This window comes from Rhinolophus sinicus, linkage group LG03 (genome assembly GCF_036562045.2).
Source record: "Rhinolophus sinicus isolate RSC01 linkage group LG03, ASM3656204v1, whole genome shotgun sequence".
NCBI classification, from domain to species: domain Eukaryota; kingdom Metazoa; phylum Chordata; class Mammalia; order Chiroptera; family Rhinolophidae; genus Rhinolophus; species Rhinolophus sinicus.
Window position 1 is genome coordinate 38,860,820 of NC_133753.1, and position 24,989 is coordinate 38,885,808.

A 24,989-nucleotide genomic window follows, 5' to 3' on the forward strand; every position below is an offset into this window, starting at 1 on the left:
AAGGGTGAAGCTTATTGAAATAATTTTAGCTTGGGTGCTTACACAAATTTTCATACTTATTACTATGTTGTATATCACCCAAAGTTACAAATAGTAAAATGAGGTAAAAGTGTGGTAAATAAATGCAGTCAACTATTTTTCCATATGCTTTTTCAGCATTATCTCCAGATACAATACACCAGAGCAGCCAGTGCATTTCTAAAAAGGAAAATTATATAGCAATTTTTCTGTCTCTTACAAGAGATGAAAAAGACACAAATTTGTCAATAAAAGCTTTAGGAATATCTGCACATAGACACTTACATTCGAGTTGATAACACTAGAAGTTTAATAAAGATTATGTTAGAGAGCTCTTAAATTTCTGACATGGTCATATATATATGCTGTTTGAATTTTTTTTTTATCTAGATACAGATCTTGATAGTGAATCTCTTGATGATAGATGTGCAGCTAGTTTGTCCCGGAACTCATGAAGATAATTATATTGCTGAAAAAAGTAAAGATCTATTGAAATACATTGTACAAAACTAGTTACCGGAGTAGTCACAATACTAGTAGAAATCAGGAATCAAAAATAATTGGCTAAGAACAATTCTACATCCTCTTGGGTAGGGAAGCATTTGTATCATGGGGAAGCTGTATCGTTCAATAAAGCTGCATATAGTGTGAGAAACTATTGCTTTAGAAAATCTAGAAGTCAGAAGATAGCATGAAATACAGATGAATGTTTTATAAATCTGTAAAAATCCTTTTTTCCTTTACTGGCAGGAACAAATAAAATTAAAAACAGTACATGAAGGCATTCTTTTTTTCACTAATGAATTTTCCCTTGTGAGGTAAGGAAGGAGAAGGCATTTTGTGTAGCAATTAACAGTCTATTCAAGAAAATCTATTTCTTAATTTATAGAAGCCCTAGTTTTCTGCTTTTTGTGGTGACATATCCATTGGCATAATTTTCATACTAGACCACATTAAAAGTAAAAGCTAAACATAAACAAAATGAAAAAAGCTTTAAATAATTTATTTTGAGTTTTAATAGCTTCCTTGAAGATATTCTGCCAATAATCCCATCTCATCTCATTACTGAGGAGTTGAAACCTTACAAACTTACATCAGCAGAGAGGAAAAGCCTGTTTTACCACAGAATGCTGAGGTGAGAAACTGACAGCTCTTATTAATGTGGGCTTAATTCTCTCCAAGATTAAAACATGCATATGCACATGTGCTTGACCATGTATTTTGTTTCAAAGAGAGACTTGAGAACATCTTAAATTTGAAGCATCATTTGATTTTGATAGATAATAAGGGGAGCTCTGTTTTCAGAACCTGTTCAGCGAAGCAGATCCTGTATGGATTGTTTTTTGAATGACCTATTTGAACACTGAGAACAGTCTACTTGGTGAGTTTTTATCAGTTATAATCATTCACATTCATGACACTTGGTTAGACCCGAACCCCGGGAAAATGGACTCTCCAGCTCAGGGAGCTGCCTAAGGTCAGGATTCTTTAATGCTCGATCCTGATTTCTAAAGCTGAGGCCAGGTGCTTGGGAAAGGAAGGCAAGTTAGCTCTACAGAGCTACAAATAAAGTGAATCTGCGGAATCTTTTCATTAACATGATTAATGCATATTAATATCCTGAGCATTGCTACTGCAGTGTTTTTGAAGTGTTAAGGGGAAAGGAAATGTCACCTTTGGTTATCCACAGTGAAGGATAATTAGCATTACTTTACATTTTTGGTATTATAGTCATTCATCTTAATAGTAACTTTTGGTTATGTAATAGAATGTTCATTAGATCTTTTTGGCCAAAAATCTACCCAAGATACTACCAAGTTTATAGTAACTATCTCATTTTTCCAAGTGAGAGGATCTACTCCAGAATTGAATGGGCAAAAACTGAAGTCGTAGATCCTGGAGGAGGAAACTGGGAAGTTCAAACTATCTAGGAATTTAAGTCAGGAGCCTTTGCCCATCATAAGTGATGATCAGAGGTAACCTCCCTATATGGCGGGGCAAACTACTGATTACTTAATATGCGCCCTCGCAATGACCTGAAGCCCCAAGCTGCATTTCCTCATCCCGAGCTCAGAATGTCTTATATACCCCCTTTCCCTCTCTGTCTCTGAACCTCTTGTGCCTATGGGGTCTCTGACTCTCCTGTATGTGGGGTTCCCATGCGCAAGAAATTAAATTTGATATTCCCTTGTCAGTCTGTCTCATGTTGATTTGATTATTCAACCAGGCAAAAGGAACCAGAGGAGGGAAGGGGAGATTCTTCCCTCTCCCCATAATGATGACTTAACACAGTATTTATAACGGTCTGCCCTGTAACCACACCCACAGGAGAAGTCAGCCTCCTCACCTTTATGGTTTGTATCGCTCCAGATCCTCTGAGGTCTCTCAGGCTGTCTATGGCTTGCTGTGGTGACACTGTGTCAGACAGATATAATAGGAGACAAGCGGCTACTAATAGAACATGATAGAAAAATCGTATTTTATTAAATAATTAACGATAGGGTAGAACATCTTATATTTAATTAGACTTAGGTTGGTACAGAAGACTGAGTTTAGTGTAACTGAAATGAATTAAAAGATTGAGGCCTTAGTATGTGTTTTTTGACAGTTAAATTATGATTTTAAATGACTGGTTGAATTAAAGTTTTAACACTGGCTTCATTTTTTTTTTACATATCTTTATTGAGTTGTAATTCATATACCATAGAATTCATTCAAAGTATACAATTCAGTAGATTTTAGTGTATTCAGAGCTATGTGCAGCCATCACCACGGTAAATTGTAGAACATTTTCATCACCTCAAAAAGAAACCCTGTGCCCTTTTGCTATCGTCCCCCAGCACCCTATCACCCTGCTCTAAGCAGCCAGTAACCTATTTTCTGTCTATGGACTTGCCCATGCTAGACATTTCATACAAATGGAATCATATGTGGTCTTGGTGACTTGCTTCTTTCACTTAGCATAATGTGTTCAAGATTCATACATACATATTGTGGCATGGGTCAGTACTTCATTCCCTTTTATGGATGAATAATATACCATTGTATTCATGTTAACATTTTGTTCATCTATTTGTCAACTGATGAACATTTAGACTGTTTCCATTTTTTGGCTATTATGAATAATGCTGGTATAAATGTTCATCTACAAGTTTTTGTGTGGACATATGTTGTGATTTATTTTGGGTATATACCTAGGAGTGGGATTGCTGGGTCATATGGTAACTATGTTTAACTGTTTGAGGAAGTACTACCAGACTATTTTTCCAAAGCAGCTGCACCAGCAGTATATAAAGGTTCCAATTTCTCCACATCCTCTCAAATGCTTATTTTCCATTTTTTGCATAATAGCTATCCTAATGGGTGTTAAGTGGTATCACATTGTGGCTTTGTTTTGCATTTCCCTGATGACTAATGATGCTGAGCATCTTTTCATGTGCTTATTGGTCATCTGTATATTTTGTTTGGAGAAATATCTATTCAATCATTTGCCCATTTTTAACTGGGTTGTCTTTCTTATTGAGTTGTAAGAGTTCTTTATATATTCTAGGTGAGTTCCTTATCAGATATAAGATTTGCAAATATTTCCCCCATTCTGTGGGTTGTCTTTTGATTCTGATAGTGTTCTTTGAAACACAAAAGTTTTTAATTTCCATACTGTTCAACACTAAAAGGAGTAACTGTTATTCTAGTGTGGCATTTCATTAACTTTTTTTTTTCCCTAACACATTTTAAAAAATCTAAAGTTAACATATTATAATTAACTTTGGTTTTCATACTTATGTTACCTGTGGATATTATGTAGAAGTTAGTGTCAGTATTATAACACCTGCACAGGGAGAACAGTAGAAAACAAAACAAAACACAAGAATGCTGGTGCTAAGACTTGTAAATTGTTGTGCAGAATCCTCAGAAACAATGCTGAAAACACCACCCACTTCCCTCCCAAGCTTCCTAGGAACACCAAATTTAGGGACTTAAATAATCCCTCGGGTCTTAGCAGATTTACTGTGTTTTGTTTCATTTTCATACAGTGAGTGTATGGACCAGAAATGGGAGTTGGCCTACTTTCAAGTTAAAAAAACAAAACAAAACAAAACTGAATAATGAAAATATACTTCTTACCAAGACAAGATCTCCCAACTCCTCCATAACAGCTGAAAGGGAAGTATAGGTTTGAAATTTGTACATTTTCACTCCATCCCAACAATTACAACTAAAGACTTGTTCTTTTTGCCTCTGTTTCTAACTCTAATACCTCGTACAGTGACTTGCACACTGAGATTATTAAGTAGTTTTGAATTAATCAAGAGCAAAGTGTGCTGATTTATTTAAGGTTCTGAGCCCCTCTAAGGGTCAAGGTAGGCAGGGCCTTTTTAGCAACTTCTTTAAACTCCAGGACCCACAGCTGAGCAGTGGAACGTGTTACTAAATAAGTAGAAATCAGACTATTTTACAAACTGCCCCTTGTATTATTTCCCTCTGTCTGAACAAGGGAAATAGTGGTTATGACCAAGTACTGTCCATATAGTAACTCTTCATTTATCTAAAGAGCACAGAGGTAGCGTGTCACAGAAATTTAGAGCATGGGCTCCAGCAACCCATGGCCGGCTGAATCCTGGATCTGTCACTCATTAGATGCGTGCACCTAAGGAAAGTATTTCACTCTTCTGGGTCTCGGCCTTTTCACCTATAAAATGTTGACATCTATAGTACCTAGACTATACTGAGGACTGAATAAGGTAACATTTGCAAAGGGCTTAAATACCTTCGGCGTAGAGTAAGAAGCAAATGAATGTTAACATTGTGAAGATATTAGTAGCTCTGTATAACTGAGTTTTCCAGAAAAATGAAGATTAACCCCTAAAGCAACAAAACCATTCATTTTAATAATTTTCAAAGATCCTAAACAATGTATCATGCACTTGCTAACGTTCTCAGAGGGTATACTGAACCTAATGGGGTGCTGATGACTTAACATGAACGTCAGTCACTGTGGCGGACTGTAGATGAAGCTGTAGATACAGGTCTCGTGATAGGATGTGAGACAGAGGACCAAACAGGTATGACCTCTAGATTCATGAACTTGCTATCTATATAGTGTCCCAGATGTGGGCCTGTTTCAGAGATGAGGCCCTACCTTAGAAAGGGAGAGAGAAAGCACTGTAGTGGCTTTCTGCAAGGTTAATACTATATACCTCTTATTTTTCCTCCTCTGTCTGATTGATTCTTACTCATCCTTCAAAATCCAGCTCAAATTTCATTCACGGAAATGCCTTTGTTCCCCCACAGAAGCCATCGCTATCCTGTGTGCTGCATCTTCAACACACCTTGTACAAGCATTGCACTTACGTGGCAGTGTTGTTAAAGGGTGGGGGCTGTGCCTCAGTGTGTGTGTTTTGTACTCAGTTTGGGACACAGTAGGTTTTACGGGCTGAATTGTGTCTCCCAAAAGATAATGTTGAAGTCCTAATCCCAGGTACTGTGAATGTGACCTGATTTGGAAATAGAGTCTTTGCAGAGGTTAACAAGATGAGGTCATTAGGGTGGGCCCTAATCTAATCTGACAGGTGTCCTTATAAGAAGAAATACCACATGAAGACACACACATGGGGAGAATCATGTTCTGACAGAAGCAGAGACTGAAATGAGGCAGCTGCAAGCCAAGGAACACCAAGGATCTACTACCACCACCACACGCGGGAGGGGCAGGGAAGTATTCAGTCTAGAGTCGCAGAGGGAGTGTGGCCGTTGGTTTTGATTTTGAGTTTCTAGCTTCCAGAACTGGGAGAGAATACATTTCTGCTGTTTATGCTACCCAGTATGTGGTACTTTGTTACAACAGCCCTGGGAAATGGTATATTAGGCAAGCACTGTTCACTGATTTTTATAAAGGAATGAAAATGTCCAGGGAGAACTGGGGAGAGACAGCACTTGCACACAAAAAAGACTGTCAGAATTGGTTTGAAAAAGGGGTTCAAAAATTGGAAAATATTTTTCACTAGCTACATCTAATTATCTTACTTTTATCTATTTTACTTAAATTTATAAGAAAATTTAATAGACAACTATTTATTCTAAAATTTGGCTTTTACAATCAGTAAAGCAATTAGTAATTGCTTACAGTGAGACACTGTGCTTTTCTCTAGAGAAAGTTTGGAAACTGTAGACTGTAGAATGGCTTCTACCGTGTTACCCCGAAAATAAGACCTAACCGGAAAATAAGCCCTAGCATGCTTTTAATATAGGACTCTTGTAATATAAAATAAGCCCGACTGTATTTCCCCGAAAATAAGACCGGGTCTTATATTACTTTTTGCTCCAGAAGACGCATTCAGGCTTATTTTATATTACTACCAGCATCCTGAAAAAGCATGCTACGGCTTATTTTTTGGTTAGGTCTTATTTTCAGGGAAACACAGTAGTTCTTTATTCCCAATTCTGTAGGCTATAGTTCTCTGTATACCAGAGTTGAGTTTGGCCACAAACAGGTGGTTGGTTTGCCTTCAGAACAGGAGCTATTAGCATGAGGCCCCTGGGCTCTAGCTCGAAGGAGAGAAGTTGGCTAGGTGTGCCCTTTCCTTACGTGCCCTGAGATGACTTGGTTATTTGGTATAGTTGCATACTTTCTAGCTGAACACAATGACTTCAGGGACTTCAGGGCTTTTGAGGTATCAAACTATTTAGTTCCAGGAACTGTACCTTGTTCCAGAAAGGACTAAGCAGCTTATTAGGATACAAAAAGTAGAATCAGCCCCGAGAAGGACTAGTTTGCTACCTGTGCTGGCCCTCTGCTCTGTGTCTTACTTCTGGCAGAGCACCTGTTGTTCTTACTCACAGCACCATTTCTCATCTTTGTGTTGCTACTGTCTGCTACTGGTTGTTACTCTCCTTTTCTCCAAGCTACACTTTTCTTCTCTCATCATTTTTTTTCTTAACCCATTATATTTTGTTTTAAACTTTCCTACCAGCAGCTTCAGTATTGCCACTGACAAACGATGAGTCCTTCTTTCATTCTGGTAGCAAATTTATATCATCAAATGTAATTTTCAAGTCATATTTTTAAGATTTCTATTACTCAGGGATGATTTCTTCACTGCTAATTTTAAAAAAATTGACTTTCTTGCTGTGGGAAGCAACTGAAAGGCTGACCAGGAAGTAAGGTTAACATGAGAATAATATCCCACCTTTTTTGGGGAGGGGGTGTCCCAAAATTACAACTAAAAGTCTAAGACAAAAGGAAAGAAATGAAAGTCTATAATCCTATTCTAAAAATTTCCAAATCTACTCATTTATTGTCCTTACTCTCCAAAAGTAGTAACAGCAAATATCTGAGTGCCTGCTCTGTACTAGGCATCGTGCTAATACTTTTCATATATTATTTATTTTTAATCCTTGCAACAAACTATAAGCTAAGTAATAATTGAATAAGAATGCAATAATTTGAGAAATCATTCTGACTGGGACATTTCTCATGTAATATAAGGAGAAAAGGAGAACTTACTGTATTAAGGTTTTTCGATTATTTTTAAGGCAGATTGCAAGCTCTTCCATTATTTCACAGCAGCTGGCTATGTCAGGAGTTCCTCCATCTGGGATTGGATAATGATGAGTGATAATTCCATACTGCTGGTAGAGATTCAAAAGGTTTGGGACTCTATATTTTGACAGTTCCCCTCTGGTGCAGAAAACAAATATGTCTTGTATACCATAGCTCTTTAGTTCTTCTGCCAATAGACCAAGATACACAGACATACATGTACAAAACATTACAAATTTAAATATGGTCAAGAGGGAGAATATGGAGTTAAATTTCTTTAGCTATACTAAGTAACAAATGATAATCTGTAAATTTGGAGTGTTTGTTGATAATCTAAAAAAATATTGATCTGTCTTCAAACTAGGGTAAAAATCAAGTTACTAAGCACAAAATAGGATTTAGAAACATCTGAACTGAAAGGTGATTAAAATTAAACCTGACTTTATAATCAAAATTCTTCATACTGAATTTTAAGATGAGTCAATTATATTGCTGTTCTTGGAAAAAAATGTTTACAGTGCTGCTTTAAAATAAATTTGAAAACATTTACTATTTCAAAATAAACTCTTAAGGGGGATATCACTTTTTGTTTCTGTTTTCTTCTCACAAAATCAACCATGTTTGCTACTTTCATCACTCTGTTGTTTTGTTTTACCTTAAGCATTGTGTTAATATATAACATTTCCAGCATGGCCATCAGAGCTCTTGTATTCTCTCTTATATTTGTTACCATACCACACCATCACATATTTATGTACTAGGTCTCAAGGAAAACATTAATTGTATTAGAGTTATGCAATTTAGCTACTTTCACTACAATGAATATGAACCAAGCAATAGTACCATAGGCCATTCTATACACTGGAACTTTCTCATGGCAATATTCATTACAGAGCATTTGGTCCATATGAATAACTAATTCTGGTTGATCTGAGCCTCCTCTTCCCTCTCCGCCTCCTAAACCCAAGGACAATTAGCTATTTAAGTACAAAGTGCCTTTGATCATGAACCTCTAGATTTGCACTTGAAATGTGGCTAGGCCAAATTGAGATGTTTTCTAAGTATAAAATACATATCTGATTTCAAGGATTAAGTACAAAAAAACCCCTATCTCATTAATAACTTGTTTTCTAATCAAAACCCATTGAAATGATACTCTTTAGGCTATATTATGTGAAATAAAAAATATGAATTTCACCTGTTTTTACTTTTTTAATGTGGCAACTAGAAAATGTAAAGTTATACATATGGCTTCTATTAGTGGCTCCCATTATATTTCTGTTGACAGTGTTGCTCTAGATAATACTATTATATTTTTGGATTTCTAAAAGGATTTGACCTGTTGTTAAAATATGTAACCGTTTTGAAGAGCAGATAATTTTCTGTTTGCCTCTTGTACAGTTGAATCCTTTCTATTATACAGTAGTTTTCAAACTTCCCTAGAAAGGACTCTGAAGAGGGACCACAGGAACCGCTCAGGGTGATTCCAGGTCTCTTCCATCAAACATTGTCATCTGTTTTATGAATTGGATTCCATTTAAGATTTCATTGGAAAATAAGAGGTTTGGTAAAATATTGGAAACCCCTTTTATAGAAGGTACTAAATGAACAGGGCTTTCCAAAATGTGCAAGCTTGGTTTTTGAACCAATGATTTGCATTAGATTTTGTGTATGACTTAAATGTTCTCCTCATGGAAATTTCCTTCCATGGTGGGTGTCTCTAAATAACAAAATCTTTACAAATACTGCAAGGGTCAACTCATGTATTAGCCTCTTTGAGTCTTTGTTGGTAGGTAGGGAATACTTTAGAGAAAGTACATCAGCAAATTGGTATTCATAAACAACCAGGAAAACAATTTAAGATTTACAAAATCTATACCAGTCAGAATCAAGCAATATATACATTTTTACTTTGATGTTTTATAAGGACATTGGTAGGACTGCTAGCTTTGAGATATTCCAGGCAAACCAGAATAAACTATTTTGAAAATTCAAGTTTTTCAGTATGCAATATGTAAATTCCAAATTGGGATAGATTATCAGGATGTTTCTGGGAAATATTAGACTTGAGGCTGAGGTGGTATGCCCTTGGACATGAAAAGCTCAGACAGCGCTCCATCTTCCCCACCTAGATGCTGGTGGGGAATTTTTCTCTCCAGGATGGACAATTTCATTGCCACCTCTGGGTTCCCAGCTCAGGCTTAATTTCTGCTACCACAGTCGAGTCTGGAAAGAGCAGCATGTTCAAAGATCTGGGGAGTGCAATGTCTATTTACAAGTTTTCTATTTACAAACTTTTCTCTCTGCAACTTATACATTCTAAACTCATATGCAGTTTCTATATGTAACTACAGCAATCGGCAAAAAGCAGCATCATGTTTAGTAAATGGTGAGTTCTCTGTGCCCTTCACAAATACCTCTTCACATATTAGAACAAGTCTATAGTTTGAAATTTTACAAAATATCAAACATGTATTTGGCATATTGAGAAGAGACTATAATTTGTTCTTTTTGACAGAGATTTTCAGTGTTATTAAAAAAAAACTATTAATACGGTTGTTTCATACTATACCTACCTGTATCTTTTTGGATATTTCTTCTAATATCTTTAAATTTACAACCTATAAGTAGTAATAAGAAAAGTGAAAAAGATAGTTTTAGGTCATATATAACAAGTATATCTAAATACATATATAGCTACTTTAGAAAGTCATTCCACAGGATCATTTATATGATTAAATTCCATTTTGAATGTGAATTTCAATTTCTTATATTCTTAGGAATATAATCCAGGGATTTATAGATCCCAGTTGAAGGAACTCCTACTCCAAGGATTTTTTTATTCTGTGTCCTTTCTGTAATAATTACCCAGCTATAGTCCTCAGCATCACATTGTACCCCAGTGTTTACATTTTATTAAGACAGGTAAATCAGAAATGTAGAACTGTGAATGTGAATCTGGAAGGCTTGAAGAGTTGATCTAAGTTCCCTTTATCTATGACCCACCATGAGGGCTTCCCATGCTGATGGTCTGTGAAAATTCTCCTATTGCTCAGAATGACGTGTTAGCTGACAAAACAACAACAACAACAAAGCCTTTAAATATATTAATAAGAAGCCAACTGTAGTGTTACCCACCTGGAAGAGCACATAAACCGAGAAACTGAGAACAATTCACTCGTGACAGGGGTAGCCTGAAAAGAATAAAACTTTATCAAGTTTAGTTCAGTTTTTAAAAGGTTATAAATGGAAATTCAATTTAACAACTGTGTCTGCTTACCACCGAACATGGGTGTTTTAAAGTTTTATAGTAGTGACAAAACAAAGATTCATAGTTAAATATCAATGTGTTGGTAACAAAAAGGCCTAAAAAGACTGGAAGTTTTGAAACAGACATATCATTTGCTATGTTACAATTTAAGTCTTAAAAGTGGCAGGTTAATTTAAACTTACCTTAAAAATAATAATGCCTAGATTGCCTATAGCTATTATAAAGTGTACTTAAGTTACCCTGTGGTATGTTACCTGAGGTTTTTTTGTCTTAGTAACCTTAGGAAATGAACTGGAAAATGACCATATGACAATTTCATCCCAAGCATTCATTCTACATTACTATTTTAAGATTTCTTTGTAGAACTTCCTTAAACAGATATAATTTCATACGATAAAAACCACAGGCCCCCCATCTTTGTTGTAATGGATTTGAATAAAAATGAAATAATTTCACGAAATCATATTCCCAGTTTTCAGTACTCAGGGACAAAGTGGGCAGAGGCTCACCTTGTCTGCAAGACAGAAGATGAGTTTAGAGGAAAACGGGGTAGCATATGAATACCACCCGAATTTGAAAGTTAGACGAGTTTTGAGTTTAAAAGGGGAGTTAGAAAGGGCAATGAAAGGTAATTGTTATTTAATGGTAAAACAAAAACCTTCAGGAACAACACATTCTTTTTCTCTTCCTATAGCAGGGAACGGTGCTTTCTTAGATTATTACTTTTACAGGGATGAGAGAAAGCATTTGATTGTTGGTTGTAGAGAATCTTGTATAACCAACCATAAGTCACTGCCAAGATTTGGAAGCCAATTTTATATAGAAACATTAGTTTTTGTTATTGTATCTATGGTATGTGGCTTTTATCTTAAACAGTGTCTGCTGATAAATGCATTACTATGGCAAGTTCTAAGATTTGACTAAATGATAAACAATTACATATCTCATCCTATGTTTGGTACACTATAAAAGAATAAGTAGGTTTTGGTACTAAATGGGAGATCATTACATTCCTATCTCAGCTCCTTACTTGTTTCTACTATGGTTTTCTCAGGGCATAAAGAAGGACCCATCCTCCAAAAAGTCTAATTCTATCATAGATAGTAAATAAATCATGGAGTTAGATAATCCTTTAAGATTAGAATTATACAATCAGTGGAAGAAAATCATGAAATATTTTCAATATGTGGACTACAAAGACCAGAAATGTTAACATACCATGATATCTGAATTGGAGTCTGTTCATCTTCAATAGGCTCGTCATCTGATGAGTCAAACTCACTTGTTTGCAATGAACCAGGCTTCAAAAGAAATCAGTTATGTTAAATAAATGTAAAGCATATTTACATATAGTCTAATTATAGCTGATCTTTGCTTACACACACACTAAATGCATATTTGCAATTTATTCAATCTGGAATATCAGAGACATCAGCAATATCAATAGTAAATTATTGCTATTTGCCACCTTACAGCACTATATACTTACAGCACTATATAGTGGAAAGAGAGTTGGATTGGAAATCAAGAAATCAAGAGTAGGATTGGAAATCAGACCTAGCTTCTGGTCTTGGTTCTGCCACTTACTGTATAATCTTGAACAAACAACGGCAGTTCATTCTGGATCTCAGTTGTACACAACTATAAAGTGAGGAGGTTTATTCATTTATTCACAAACATTTCTTGGACACCTTCATTTGTCAAGGTCTGGAGAGCGAAGATCCATAAAATAAATAGCCTACCTTCCGTATAGTTGGAGACACAGATGTGTGCACAGATTGCAGAAGAAAGTTATAAGTGCTAAAATGAAAGCATAATCTATGTATTTTTGAGCAGAAAAGGGAATGACTAAGGGTGCTAGAGAAAGCTTTACAGAGAAGATGCATTCGCCGAGTTTTGAAGAATAAGCAGGAGGTTTTAGGCAGATAGCGAAGAAGTTAAGGCAACTAAGGCAAAATGAGAAAGGGCTTGTGTATTTGGGAACTATGTTAGAGCAGTGATGAAGCTAGAGATGTAGTTTTGCCTACCCCATTTCTCAAAAAATGGCCCCAATACAGCCTAATAGTTTGGCTGCGGGAGGGAAGGAGTATAGGTGAAATAACCTGGCCCCAATTTTGTGAATCATTGGATTAGAGAGATTGAGATGGACTCTATGCTGATCTAAGGAGTTGGAACTCAATCCTGTAGGCAATAAAAAACACATCTTCTACTCCCTAGTTGGAACCAACAGACATAAGACGCCGGAGAGGCAAACGGAGATCAATATATTAGTTTTATTACTGAGTATCAAATGGAGGATATGGCTTTAAAGCTGTGGTCAGGTGGGCTTTTCAATTCTTCACTCCAGAATTGGATTTATCCACCCAGTAAGAGGCAGCCAATGACAACCCAGAGCTCAGCGTGGCAGAGAGCACTCCAGAAAGTACTCTCTATGTAGAAAGACCAGGGAAAAAAGGGTGGAGCTACTTGTGTTCAGCTCCTCCCAAACTTGAGGATCAGATCACTCACTTTTCCCTTTCTGGGGACAAATAGAGAAAGAGGTCAGGAGGGAAAAAGAACTGGTGTCCCTCCATGTGATAACATGGGGATTAGTTCATTGTAACCACCTAATGTCCTTTCTAGTTCTGAAGCTATATTCTATAATTGTCTTGTTTGTTATTACAAGATCATATTACAGAGCCAAATTAGGCTAGGGATTTGAGTTGCTTTGGATCTCTCTGTATCATTATTAACTCAACTCAAATGAAGGCCCTTCAATAAGGTTGTCAACCTTGGTGATGGGTGATGTGAGTCAGGCAGGGTTTCAGCTCCTTGCATCTGTTTTTTCTTTTTCTCTTTCTCTTTAAAGCAGTTTTGATGATTCGAGATTTTCAAGTTGTGTGGCCCGCTCACTCAGGCTGTTTTAGCCAGGTTTACAAATCCTAAATTGGACGTTTCCGCTTTCCCGGGCTCAGGGATTCTGAACCCCAGGGAAAGGCGCACAGTGCCAGCTGGCCCTGGGGGGCGGGGGATGACAGTGGTGACAACACCAATAAGCGGGGGCTGGCAATCATCTTTCATGAAATTTTCCTCGTCCATGGTGAGGACTCCTCCCCAGGGTCCACTGGGCAGCCCTGGACAACCTTTGAGGCTGTGTTATCAGGCAGACTGATACACAGAAACAAACTCTCTAAGCCTCAGTTTCCTCTGTAAAACGGGCTCAGCCCTCTCTGGCAGGGCTGTCGTGAGGCTTAGCAGACCCCGCAGGCGACAGAACATAGCCCACAACAGGCGTACAGCAAATGTCCATCTTCCCCTCGTCCGCCACCGACCCCGTTTTTTCACATCCGTCGCTCTCTCCAGTCCTAGGAAGCGCCACCTCCCCTAGCCAAGATGGTTGTTCAGAGAGGCATTCCGCGACTAAGCCCGGCCTGTCCCCGGGCCCAAGAAATGGCCTTAGGACCTCTCGCGTCCCTGAAGCTTCGCTCCTCCAAGCCTCGACCCAACTCACCGGCTTCATCGCTGGTCTCCCCACGTCGCGACCGGCCACCGCCTCCCTGGGGCAGCACCCGCGACTCAGCTGCCCCGCGCCGAGCCCGTCCCTCCGCTCAGCTCATTGGCACATCCTTCTGGGAGGTGGAGCGCGGCGTCTTCTAGGAACCAATCACACCCTCTCCCCGTTTCGTACTCCGCCCCGGGGGGCCCGGGCTCGGCCTCTAACCCCTCATTGGTTCCTAGGTGGCTTTTGAAAGACGCGCGGGAGGAGAGCCCCGTTGAATTTTGATTGGCCGAGAGGGCGGCCAACTCACGCCAGTTGGAATCGTGGAGGGGGCGGGGAGCGGGGCGGAGCGAAAGTGTCTAAACGCAGCCCCAGTGCTTTGCGGATGCTGGAAAGGTGTGCTTCCTCATGGCAGGACTTCTCAGTGGCATCAGAGTAGGGGATTTTGTCTGTTTTCTTTAAAATTTTTTGTTTTGTTTTGAGGGCATGGTGGGTAGGGGGTGGAGGAGAACTGTCCAGGAGCATCTTATGAAAACACACCACATCCCATAGGCTTTATAATTATGGTCATAGCTAATCATACAAATACTATGAAAATGGCTAAAGTCTAGAATACAAATCTACGTTGTATATTTGATAGTTTATGTTCTTTACCATTCCAGGATCTAGACAGATTAAGGTATAGATCAACCTTCCTCTTCACAAAATATGAATGAAATAATATCGTATGAAGGGAAGATAAAGTGTCCAGATAGTTCCAAGTGCCAATGTTTCTTACATAATTGGCTATAATCTTCCAAATATGTGTTTGATTATTTTCTCCCCCTTTTTCCAGTCCCCATTTCGCTGGCCGTGGGGAAGGAAGTCACTTGGTGCAATATTACCTGCAGATCTGACAAAAGTATGCAGACGTTTCAGCTCCCTGACTCGCATTGTGAAAAACAGTGGGTATAGCGCTATTAGAAAGAATTCCTTAGTAGGGAAGATAGCAATAGGATAGATACATAAAGAGATTTATTTTAAGGAATTGACTCCCACAGTTGTGGAAGCGTGGCGAGTCCAAAACCCTATGAGGGAGGCTGGAGGGCTTAAGACTCAGGAAAGAGTTTCAGTGGGAGTTCAAAGGCAGTCTGCAGTGGAACTAGGACTGGCTGGTGTTGCATATGAAGTCCAAAGGCTGTCTGATGCAAAATGCCCTCTTGTCTTTTTGTCCTAGTCAGGCCTTCAACTGATTGGATGAGGCTTAGCCACATTGTAGAGGGGAGTCAGCTTTACTCAAAGTCCACCAATTTAAATATTAATCCCGTCGAAAAACACCCTCAGAGAAACATCCAGAATAATGTTTGACAAAATGTCTGGGCACCATAGCCCAGCCAAGTTGTCACATAAAATTAGCTATAATAGACACACTGGACTCGATTCATCCATTCATTCAATAAATATTTATTGAGCACTGTCTGTGTCCTTGGTACTATTCAAAGTGCTTGGAATACTGGAATGAACTAAACAAAGTCCCTGCCTTTATGAGACTCACATGCTATTGGGGGAGATAGGTAGTGATTTGTGCTGTGAAGAAAAAATCAAAACAAGTGGAGCCTGATGAGGATGCTATTCTGGACAGAAAAGTCAAGGAAGGCATCTTTGAGGAGATGTCATTTGAGAAACACCAGAATGAAGAGCATGAACCATTTGAATATTTAGGGGAAGAGCTTTCAATCTGTTTGAAGAGTCAGGAGGTGCAAAGGCCCTGAGGTGGGAATGTACTAGGTGTGTTCATGGAACCTCAAGGAGGCCAGTGTGGGAGAAGCTGACTGAGTGAGACGGAGACTGGTAGGAAATCAAGCAGTGCCTTGTGGGAGGCTTAAGAGCTTCTTTTCTGAAGGATTCTAGAGAGGTTCCAAAGAAAGATTAGGACCTGGGCTCTAGGTAAGGTAATTCATATCTCTGTACGAATTCCAGGGGAACAAGTCCTCTCTGAGTGGGCTTCAGAATATTGATACTCCCTCACTTCCTAACTTTTGCCTTCTTGCCACTTCTCCCCATGTTGTCTCCACAGATCCCTTTAATCTTCCCTTCCATTTCCTCAGAACATACCTTCCCCCTCAGAATTAATGAAGAACCAGCCTCTGTGTTGTGCAAATGCTGCCACCTCTGGCCTCCAATGAACATGAACACAGTTTCAATCTGTTCTAGCCCTGCTGTTTCTGCAGAGAGGGGAGGATGAGTTCCTATGGTAGGAAGGCAGTGGAAGGCTAGGGCAAACTGGAGCGTTTCAATTTCTGTTTGTTTCCTCCACCAGCAGGGCTGTGCCCAGGCTTTCTTGTTAACTAGCCAAAGACAAACACATCTCACCTCTGTAGGTGTTTATTTTTTATTTTTTATTTTTTATTTTTGTTTGTTTGTTTGTTTTGGTCTAGGTCAGGCAAACTTTGACCCATGGACCAAATCCCCCAGGCCTGTTTTTGTGAAGTTTTATTGGAATACAACCACACTCATGTGTTTAAGTATTGTCTATGGCTGCTTCTGAGCTATAACGGTAGTGTTGAATAGTTGCAATGGGTCCATGTGGCCTGCAAAGCCTAAAATATTTACTGTCTGGCCCTTTACAGAAAAAGTTTGCCCACCTCTGGTACATAGTCAATGAGAGAAATATGTATTTCTTCTAATAACATGACTTTAAGTCTACTTCTTGGAAACTAAGACTCCTGGCTTTACTATGCTAAAATGTTTTCCTCTGCTTGGCTTGCTTTGTTCATGATAGAGGGTTCCACATAAACTGACAAAGCTTCTGACTGAGACAGCTGGTTAAGTGGCATCATAATAACTTGGTTTCTCTCAAATTCCCAAGATTTTTCCCTGAGAGGAAGAGTCGGGCTTAAGTTCAACCTGCCGCACCTGTGGTCTTCAGTTAATTTTTTGGTGTGTGACTCATGGCTGTTAACAGAAATGTATGTGGTCAAAACAATGTGGAAGATTTATCCAAACTACCAGACAGAAAGGTGTTAACATGTGTTCACAGACAGATGAGTGTTTTGAGAGATGCTCAAAGAGAAATGAAACATGATTGCCATCTGTAGTTATGCTTGATGTATATTTTACAACTAGATCTATATTTTAAAAATATTTTAATATTAATACTAATGGACTTGACATGTGTGTTAGGGAGAGAACACTGGAATCTTAGAGTTAAATACAACTTGGAGAGAATGTACTTCCTCATTCTTGACAAGTTTAAGAATTTCTCTTGGGATGACCATCAGATATACAGTATATGATATTTGCAGTAGACATGTGTTATTTTCCCATTGTTTCTCTCTTTGGTGAATTCCCCTTTCCCGTTTCATGTGGTCTTGTTAGGCATGTGACTGGGACTCACCCATACATGTACCTATTCCTTTGGTCACACTTATTAGTCCAGGGAATACACGTGACCCAAACTGGAGCATACGTCCTGGTCTTGTATGCTTTGATTGCTGGTGCTTTTATTTCCTTCTTTACCTTCCTAAGATTTCTGCTTTACCCCAGAATGATGCTGAGTTCTAATTTTCCCTGGATAATTGGAGTTGATTGTAAAGTTTATTTAAAATATCACTTAAAACTTAAAATGCCATTGCATTTTATCACTGGAATAGGTTGTATTTTCTATAACAATTTCACTCCTCCCACATGTTTTTCTGCAATGTGACTGCCAAGCTCCATCACAAGGTGGAGCATAATACTTCTCTTGAATATGAGTTGAACTTACTGTCTAGCTTGATGTAGGAGAAGTGACAAATGATAAACTCGATAAAATTTCATACCCATGTAATCAGCAACCAGATCAAGAAATGGAACATTCCCAGCTCCCAGAAGTCTCCTTTGTGTCCCCATTTGTTATTCTGCCCCCAGGTTACCTTTGTTTTGACTTCTGAAACCATAGCTTAATTTTTCTTGTTTGTGAATTGTATATAAAAGGAATCTTTCGTGTCTGGCTTCTTTAGCTCAGCTTTATGTTTGTGAGATTCATTCTTGTTGTTGTGTATAGTTGTGTTTGTTTATTCTCCTGGCAGTATTCCATTGTTTGAATATACTATACTTTGTTCCAATCTGCTGTTGATAGACATTGGGTAGTTTCCAGTGTTGGGCTATTATGAATAGTGCTACTATAAACATTCTTGTCCCTGTCTTTTGGTAAACATATGTATACATTGCTGTTGGGTATATACTAGGAGTAGAAGCGTATATGTTCGTCCTTAGTAGATACTGCCAGACAGTCTTCCAAAGAGGTTATAGCAATTCACACTTCCACTGGCACTGTGTTAGAATTCTAGCTCAACATCTTTGCCAACGTTTGAGATTGCCTGACTTTTACATTTTAGCCACTCGGTGAGTAAGTCATTTTATTTCAAATTAGCATCTAATTTCAAATGGTTAATGAATAATACTAATCAGTTGGATATCAGAGAGAATCAGTAGATGCCATTCTTTAAGAGGTCACAAAAGTTTATAATTTTTAGGAATTTTTAGAAAATATTTCTATATTGTTTGTTAATGACCATGTGTAAGTATTTTTTCTACATTATTTTTTAAATGCAAGTATCATAGAATGTATATATTTTGAGGGTTCATACCTTCTGCAGACCATAAAACTACTGGTTCCCAAACTTAGACAACATCAGTGAGAACCTCACACTGTGATGGAAGAAATATTTTTAACTTTCCCAGTCATCACCAGCTTGGGGCTAAAATTAAAGTCAAAATAACCATACTTTGAAATGATATTTCCCTGGTTCTTCCTCTGTCCACTATGTGAACTGTAGCCCCTCTCTATTCCTTATAATAGTTCAATGGGTCCTCACAGATGACCACGATACAAGAGAAAGGCACCCACTGTCTTTGGCTCTCCAGATCTCACTTGCTGGGATAATGTCACAGGTCACTGCCCACGCCTGACAGCAGCCATGCTGACTACCCACTGACTTCCCACCCAACTGCTGTGGCAACTGCACCTTCTCTGTGGCTGCTGAACTTGCTGTCACAGGATTTTGCTAACTCTTAAATCTTCAATGTCCCATGGAAGTTTTAATGAAACAGCTCTTTTTAGTTTCCCTGACTTTTTAAAGTCATGGAACCTGGGTCACAGGATGTAGGGTGCAGCCAAGACTGGGCAGCACCATCCCTCTTCTCTCTCCCTGTCTTGATGTCATTGAATCCAGTTTGTGTACTTTGACTTTTCCCTTAGGGTGAGTTCCTTCCCAGGAGTCCCCTGGCCTATCCTGTAAACAACCCTAGCAAGATTATCTCACCCTCTACAAGCTGTAAACAGGCATGTCTGAGTCCCGAGTGCTTGGTCTCAGGCGAGGGTGACTGCATGTCTGGGTTGGCCCGGGTTAGTCCTGGTTTATGACTGTTGTACTGGCATAATTATTAACAGCTCTTTTGCTTTCAAGTTTCCAGGTTTGGCTGGTAAATGATATATGGCCACTGTCTCTCAAGCCATCTCTAGGAAAGTTTTTCAGAGGTAGAACAGAATCAACAGCACATTTTAGAACAGTCAAGAAAGAATATGTAGAAAAGAACTTTGAACTCTGAAATCTGGTGTTGGCATTGCAGTGACCTGCCTAGTTCGCTGCCCCCGCGTTTCCTCTCAGCCCCAAGGCTGGCAACCGCTTGGCTCTACCTACAGGCTCTTCTCTGCTCTGGTCTAGATGGAAATAGCTGGAATAGACTGCTATGAAACTCAGTTGGAGGTTAATGCTTCTGGTAGGCCCCCCTGGCATGCCCTGTGCCTGGTTTTCCTAATCTGGCTTTTGCTGTTTTACGGAGACAGTTTCTGTTTCATTCATATGTTGGTTTTTAGTGGGGCCCTCATTATCTCTTGCCGTTCCCCCATCCCTAGCCTGCCCTGGAACTGGACGCTGGCTCCTGAGCCTCAATCACATGGGTCTTACTGTCCACTGCCAGCTTTCTCCATGCAGCCTGTCCCTCCCTGGTGCCTGCCCGGCTGCCCCCATCAGTGCATTTTGTAACCTCTTCTTGCACTTGCGTGTGGTTTCCCACTAGGAAGGTGAGGTGCCCCATCAGAAAAGGCAGGGGCATTGAAGTCAAAGACCTGATTGAAGTCAAAAGACTCTGACTTCTGAGCTCAGAGAATTTTCAAGTGAGTTTGTTTGCTATGAATCGTTGACCTGCGACTGGATCAATCTTTGGGAAAATGAGATTTCTGAACTTGAGGAATCAAGGTTCTATTATATTTCAAAGAAGCTGGGGAACAGAGCCTTTAACTGCTGGCTTGATTCTCTACCTTCATGTGAGGAGAAAGCTTGGCCAGCTCCTGAAGCTGGGCTACTCGCCTATCCCAGTTGCTGCAGCCCAGACAGCGTCTCACAGGGAAGTGCAACTAGCACCTTTTCCCCATCTCATCTCATTGGTTTTGGAGAAACCAATTTATGAAATTTGTCGGGAACGGAGAAGAGTCAGATACTCTTCCATCTCTGTCTTTCAGGATTACTTAGCTCATTTTCAATCTAAAACAAGGAAAAAGAGCACTATTTTCATCACTTCGTACTGGAGTGAATTCAGAATGAGTTGGAAACATGTATGTTCTAAGCATCCATATTAATGACCTAAAATATAGAACAGAAATTGGCAAGGCCAACCAGATAATAGTTCTGTTCTTCCTGAAATGGGAGATGGCAGCGGAGAAACGTAGTACTTCCGTAAACATCTCCCTCCTGTGCAGAAGTCCCCAGTGTGGGACTCAGATCTGATTAAATGAGTCAGGCTTGCATTTATTATGGTATATTACCAACATTTTTCAGCATTCAGAAGTGACTGATGTCTCCGTGGATTCGGCCAGTTCCTGGCAATGATGCACTTGGCCGCTAGTGTAAACGAGTGTGCCAAACGCCTGGAATGACGATCCCATGTCTGAGTGGCTTTCTGTCTGGGAAGGATGTTGTTCAAACACCGCGTTCCTTCCCAGGGTGGCCAAATCCTGGTTACAGTTCTGTCCTTTAAATCTGTTTATCCTGAAACTTGACCAGAAAGGATATGGCCACATCCCTTGCCCCTTTCAGCTTCCGAAGCAAACACTTGGGGGACCTTGCATGGATTTTACAGCGTCTGTCTGCCGCTTTAGTCAAGAAGTAGTTTCGCGCCTAGGGCCTTAATCAGAAAATCACATTCTGAACATAACACGTCAGATGGATTATTAGAAAACACTGATCCTTTCAGAGACTGTTAAATCTGGAGACCTGGCCAAATCCCAAACTTAGTTATGGCATTCTCTTTCTGAAATGTCCTTCCAGTTTCATTTGAATGGGTATTAACCAACCTGTCCTCAAATGTAGCTGATTCACACTTGTTCTTTTTGCTTCAGCCCTTTGCTAGGAAGAGAGGCTGTTGCTTTGGCATGTCCTGGATGGCAGTGGAAGCTGCAGAAAGAAAAAAAAATAACCCAGACACTGTGGGAACATGAGCAAGGACTATCTCAGCATGTACAGAGAGGACGAGAACATGTGCTCTACGAGGCAGGACTTTTTGTCTGTCTTGTTAACGACTGTTAACAGTATGTAGACAAGCATCTAGCCCATAATAGCCACTCACTAAGTGTTTGTGGAATGAATAAATCAGTGACTGAATAATTATAAGCCACCCCTTCTTAATTGCACAGTAAATATCATCCATTCCTTACTCTCTTTTATTTTTCTCCCTTTGTTTTTATTCAATTAGACAGAATGCAGTTAAAAGCATTTCTTTACTGAATGGGGCAAATGGAAAGTACATTTGGCTGCTTTCACTGGGGCCTTGTGTGTACTTGTCAATCTTTTTCACTTATTCCTGTCTTTCTTCCTCTCCTAACCATCACCACTCCCCTCCAGAAGTAGCCTCCTTACCCCTTGCTCAGCCTGTGGCCTGGCCAGGCCTGCCTCATAGAGAAAAATTTGTACCTATAACATTATGTGGCCACAGCAATGCTCACCTCTCTACCTCTAGTTGGAATGAGGCATCCCTTCTATACAAGACAGATTCCTTCCCTTCTGTGGAATCTTGTAGCATCAGTTTTTTCGTTTGTTTTTTTTTGCCTTCTCCTCACTATTGGCTTCTTCGCAGCTCACAGAAGAGCTCAAGTCTCTCCAGTATTAATGCAACCCCCCTCCCCAGAGTAACCCGATCTCACTTTTACCTTCAGAGCCTCGTTTTTCAATAGGAAGGTCTGTATTCTACTTTCTCACTTCTTATTTATCCTATTATCCTTTGCAAAATTACAAAAAGAAAAAAGTTCTTTCAGAAGGAAAATATGAAATCAGAAATTGTCTCTCCTTTAAGAATAGGAATAGATTTTTTTCTTCTCTGCTAGCTAGATTTCTTAGGGTAAGAGCATAAATTCCAAATCGAATTGCAGTTTATCATGGAACTTTCTGTTGGCGAAATCTCTTGACAACAAAGAAGAAAAATACAAGAACTATCTTTTATTGTAAAAATTGTTTATAATCCAAGAGGAAATCCTCATTTGGACCCCTTATACTGGAGTTTGTTTTAAGGTTGATGGACTGACTAGGTGAAATAAATGATGGTTCTTAAATTGAACCAGTTGATGTAAATGAACCAGCAGGACATTTGCTAATCTTCTTTCCTAAGGTACATGATTGGAAATGGTATAAAAAGGCCACGTGGTTACCAGAAGGTAAGGGGAGGAAAGGGGTGGTAGATAAGGGTAAATGGAATCAAATATATGGAGATGTGAGGAGAACTGATTCTGGGTGGTGAACACACAACATGAATATAGATAATGTATTACAGAATTGTATACTTGAAACCTATGTAACTTTATTAACAGTTGTCACTCCAATAAACTTTAATTTAAAAAAAGGAATTCAAAGAATATTCTTTTAACTTTTCTGTATTTTTGCATTTTAATAATTAAAATTAAATGTATTAAAAAAAAGGCCATGTAAACTCCTGGTTAAAGGGAACTATTCCAAATGCCGTCTTTCTCCCATGGTAGAGTTGTTTCTAAAGTAATTTCTGATATTTATTCCTGAATCCTAAACACAACATAGTGTCTTTTGTTTAACTCAGTATTATCTTTCATGCTTACAATTCTAGCCTGTACCTCTGCATTCTTTTTTTTAAATTAAAAAATAAATGGTTTTACTTTATATATATTTTTTTTAATTAAAGTTTATTGGGGTGACAATTGTTAGTAAAGTTACATAGATTTCAGGTGTACAATTCTGTATTACATCATCTATAAATCACATTGTGTGTTCACCATTCAGAGTCAGTTCTCCTTCCATCACCATATATTTGATCCCCTTTACCCTCATCTACCACCCGCCCCTTACCCTCTTATAACCACTAAACTATTATTGTCTGTGTCTATGAATTTTTGTTCCTTCATTTGTTTGTCTTGTTCTTTTGTTGTTTTTGGTTTCTATACCACATATCAGTGAAATCATATGGTTCTCTGCTTTTTCAGTCTGACTTATTTCGCTTAGCATTATAATCTCAAGATCCATCCATGTTGTCACAAATGGTCCTATTTCATCTTTTCTTACCGCTGAATAGGATTCCATGGTGTATATATACCACAACTTCTTTATCCATTCATCTATCGAAGGACATTTTGGTTGTTTCCATGTCTTGGCCACCGTAAATAAAGCTGCAATGAACATTGGAGCACATGTGTCTTTATGGATAAATGTTCTCAGATTTTTTGGGAAGATACCCAGGAGAGGGATCTCTGGGTCATATGGTAATTCTATTCATAATTTTTTGAGGAACCTCCACACTTCCTTCCACAGCGGCTGCACCAGTCTGCATTCCCACCAACAGTGTATGAGGGTTCCTTTTTCTCCACAGCCTCTCCAACACTTGTTACTATTTGTCTTGTTGATGATAACCATTGTAACTGGGGTGAGGTGATATATCATTGTGGTTTTTATTTGCATTTCTCTGATGATTAGTGATGTTGAGCATTTTTTCATATGTCTATTTGCCATTTGTATGTCCTCTTTGGAGAAATGTCTCTTCTGGTCCTCTGCCCATTTTTCAATTGGGTTGTTTGTTTTTTTGTTGTTGAGTTGCATGAGTTCCTTGTATATTTTGGATATTAGTCCCTTATCGGAGGCACTGTTTGCAAAAATCTTCTCCCATTCAGTTGGTTCCCTTTTTATTTTGTTGATGGTTTCTTTTGCTGTGCAGAAGCTTTTAAGTTTGATATAGTCCCATTCATTTATTTTAGCTTTTACTTCCCTTGCCTTTGGAGTCAAATTCATAAAACGCTCTTGGAACCCAAGGTCCGTAAGTTTAGTACCTATGTTTTCTTTTATGTAGTTTGTTGTTTCAGGTCTTATGCTTAAGTCTTTGACCCATTTTAAATTAATTTGGGTAGATGGTGACAGATAGCAGTCCAGTTTCATTCTTTTGCACGTGGCTATCCAATTCTCCCAGCACCATTGATTGAAGAGGCTGTCTTTTCTCCATTGTATGTTTTTTGCTTCGTTGTCAAAAACTATCTGTCCATATTTATGTGGGTTTATTTCTGGGTTCTCAATTCTATTCCATTGATCTATGTGTCTGTTTTTCTGCCAATACCATGCTGTTTGGATTATTGTTGCCCTGTAGTACAAGCTAAAGTCAGGGAGTGTGATACCTCCAGCATTGTTCTTTTTTCTTAAGACTGCTTTGGCTATTCG

The 24,989-nt window shown here is 38.8% G+C and overlaps 1 protein-coding gene across 3 annotated transcripts; it reads right to left on the reverse strand.

The window, feature by feature from the left end:
- Nucleotides 1-304: 304 nt before the first annotated feature.
- On the reverse strand, nucleotides 305-14,455 carry CDKN3 (cyclin dependent kinase inhibitor 3). 3 transcript variants are annotated; one of them, XM_019725727.2, is made up of 8 exons: nucleotides 14,320-14,455; nucleotides 12,048-12,130; nucleotides 10,697-10,752; nucleotides 10,135-10,179; nucleotides 7,523-7,745; nucleotides 4,144-4,175; nucleotides 2,366-2,433; nucleotides 305-487 (listed from the first exon to the last, which is right to left on the reverse strand). In XM_019725727.2, the coding sequence occupies exons 1-8, from the start codon at nucleotides 14,326-14,328 to the stop codon at nucleotides 401-403; spliced, it is 603 nt and encodes a 200-aa protein (XP_019581286.1). In that variant the 5' UTR covers nucleotides 14,329-14,455; the 3' UTR covers nucleotides 305-400. The 3 variants fall into 3 exon arrangements, with proteins under 3 accessions (XP_019581286.1, XP_019581285.1, XP_019581284.1); XM_019725726.2 differs by having other exon boundaries at nucleotides 2,366-2,466; XM_019725725.2 differs by having other exon boundaries at nucleotides 2,366-2,469.
- Between the last annotated feature and the right edge of the window lie 10,534 nt (nucleotides 14,456-24,989).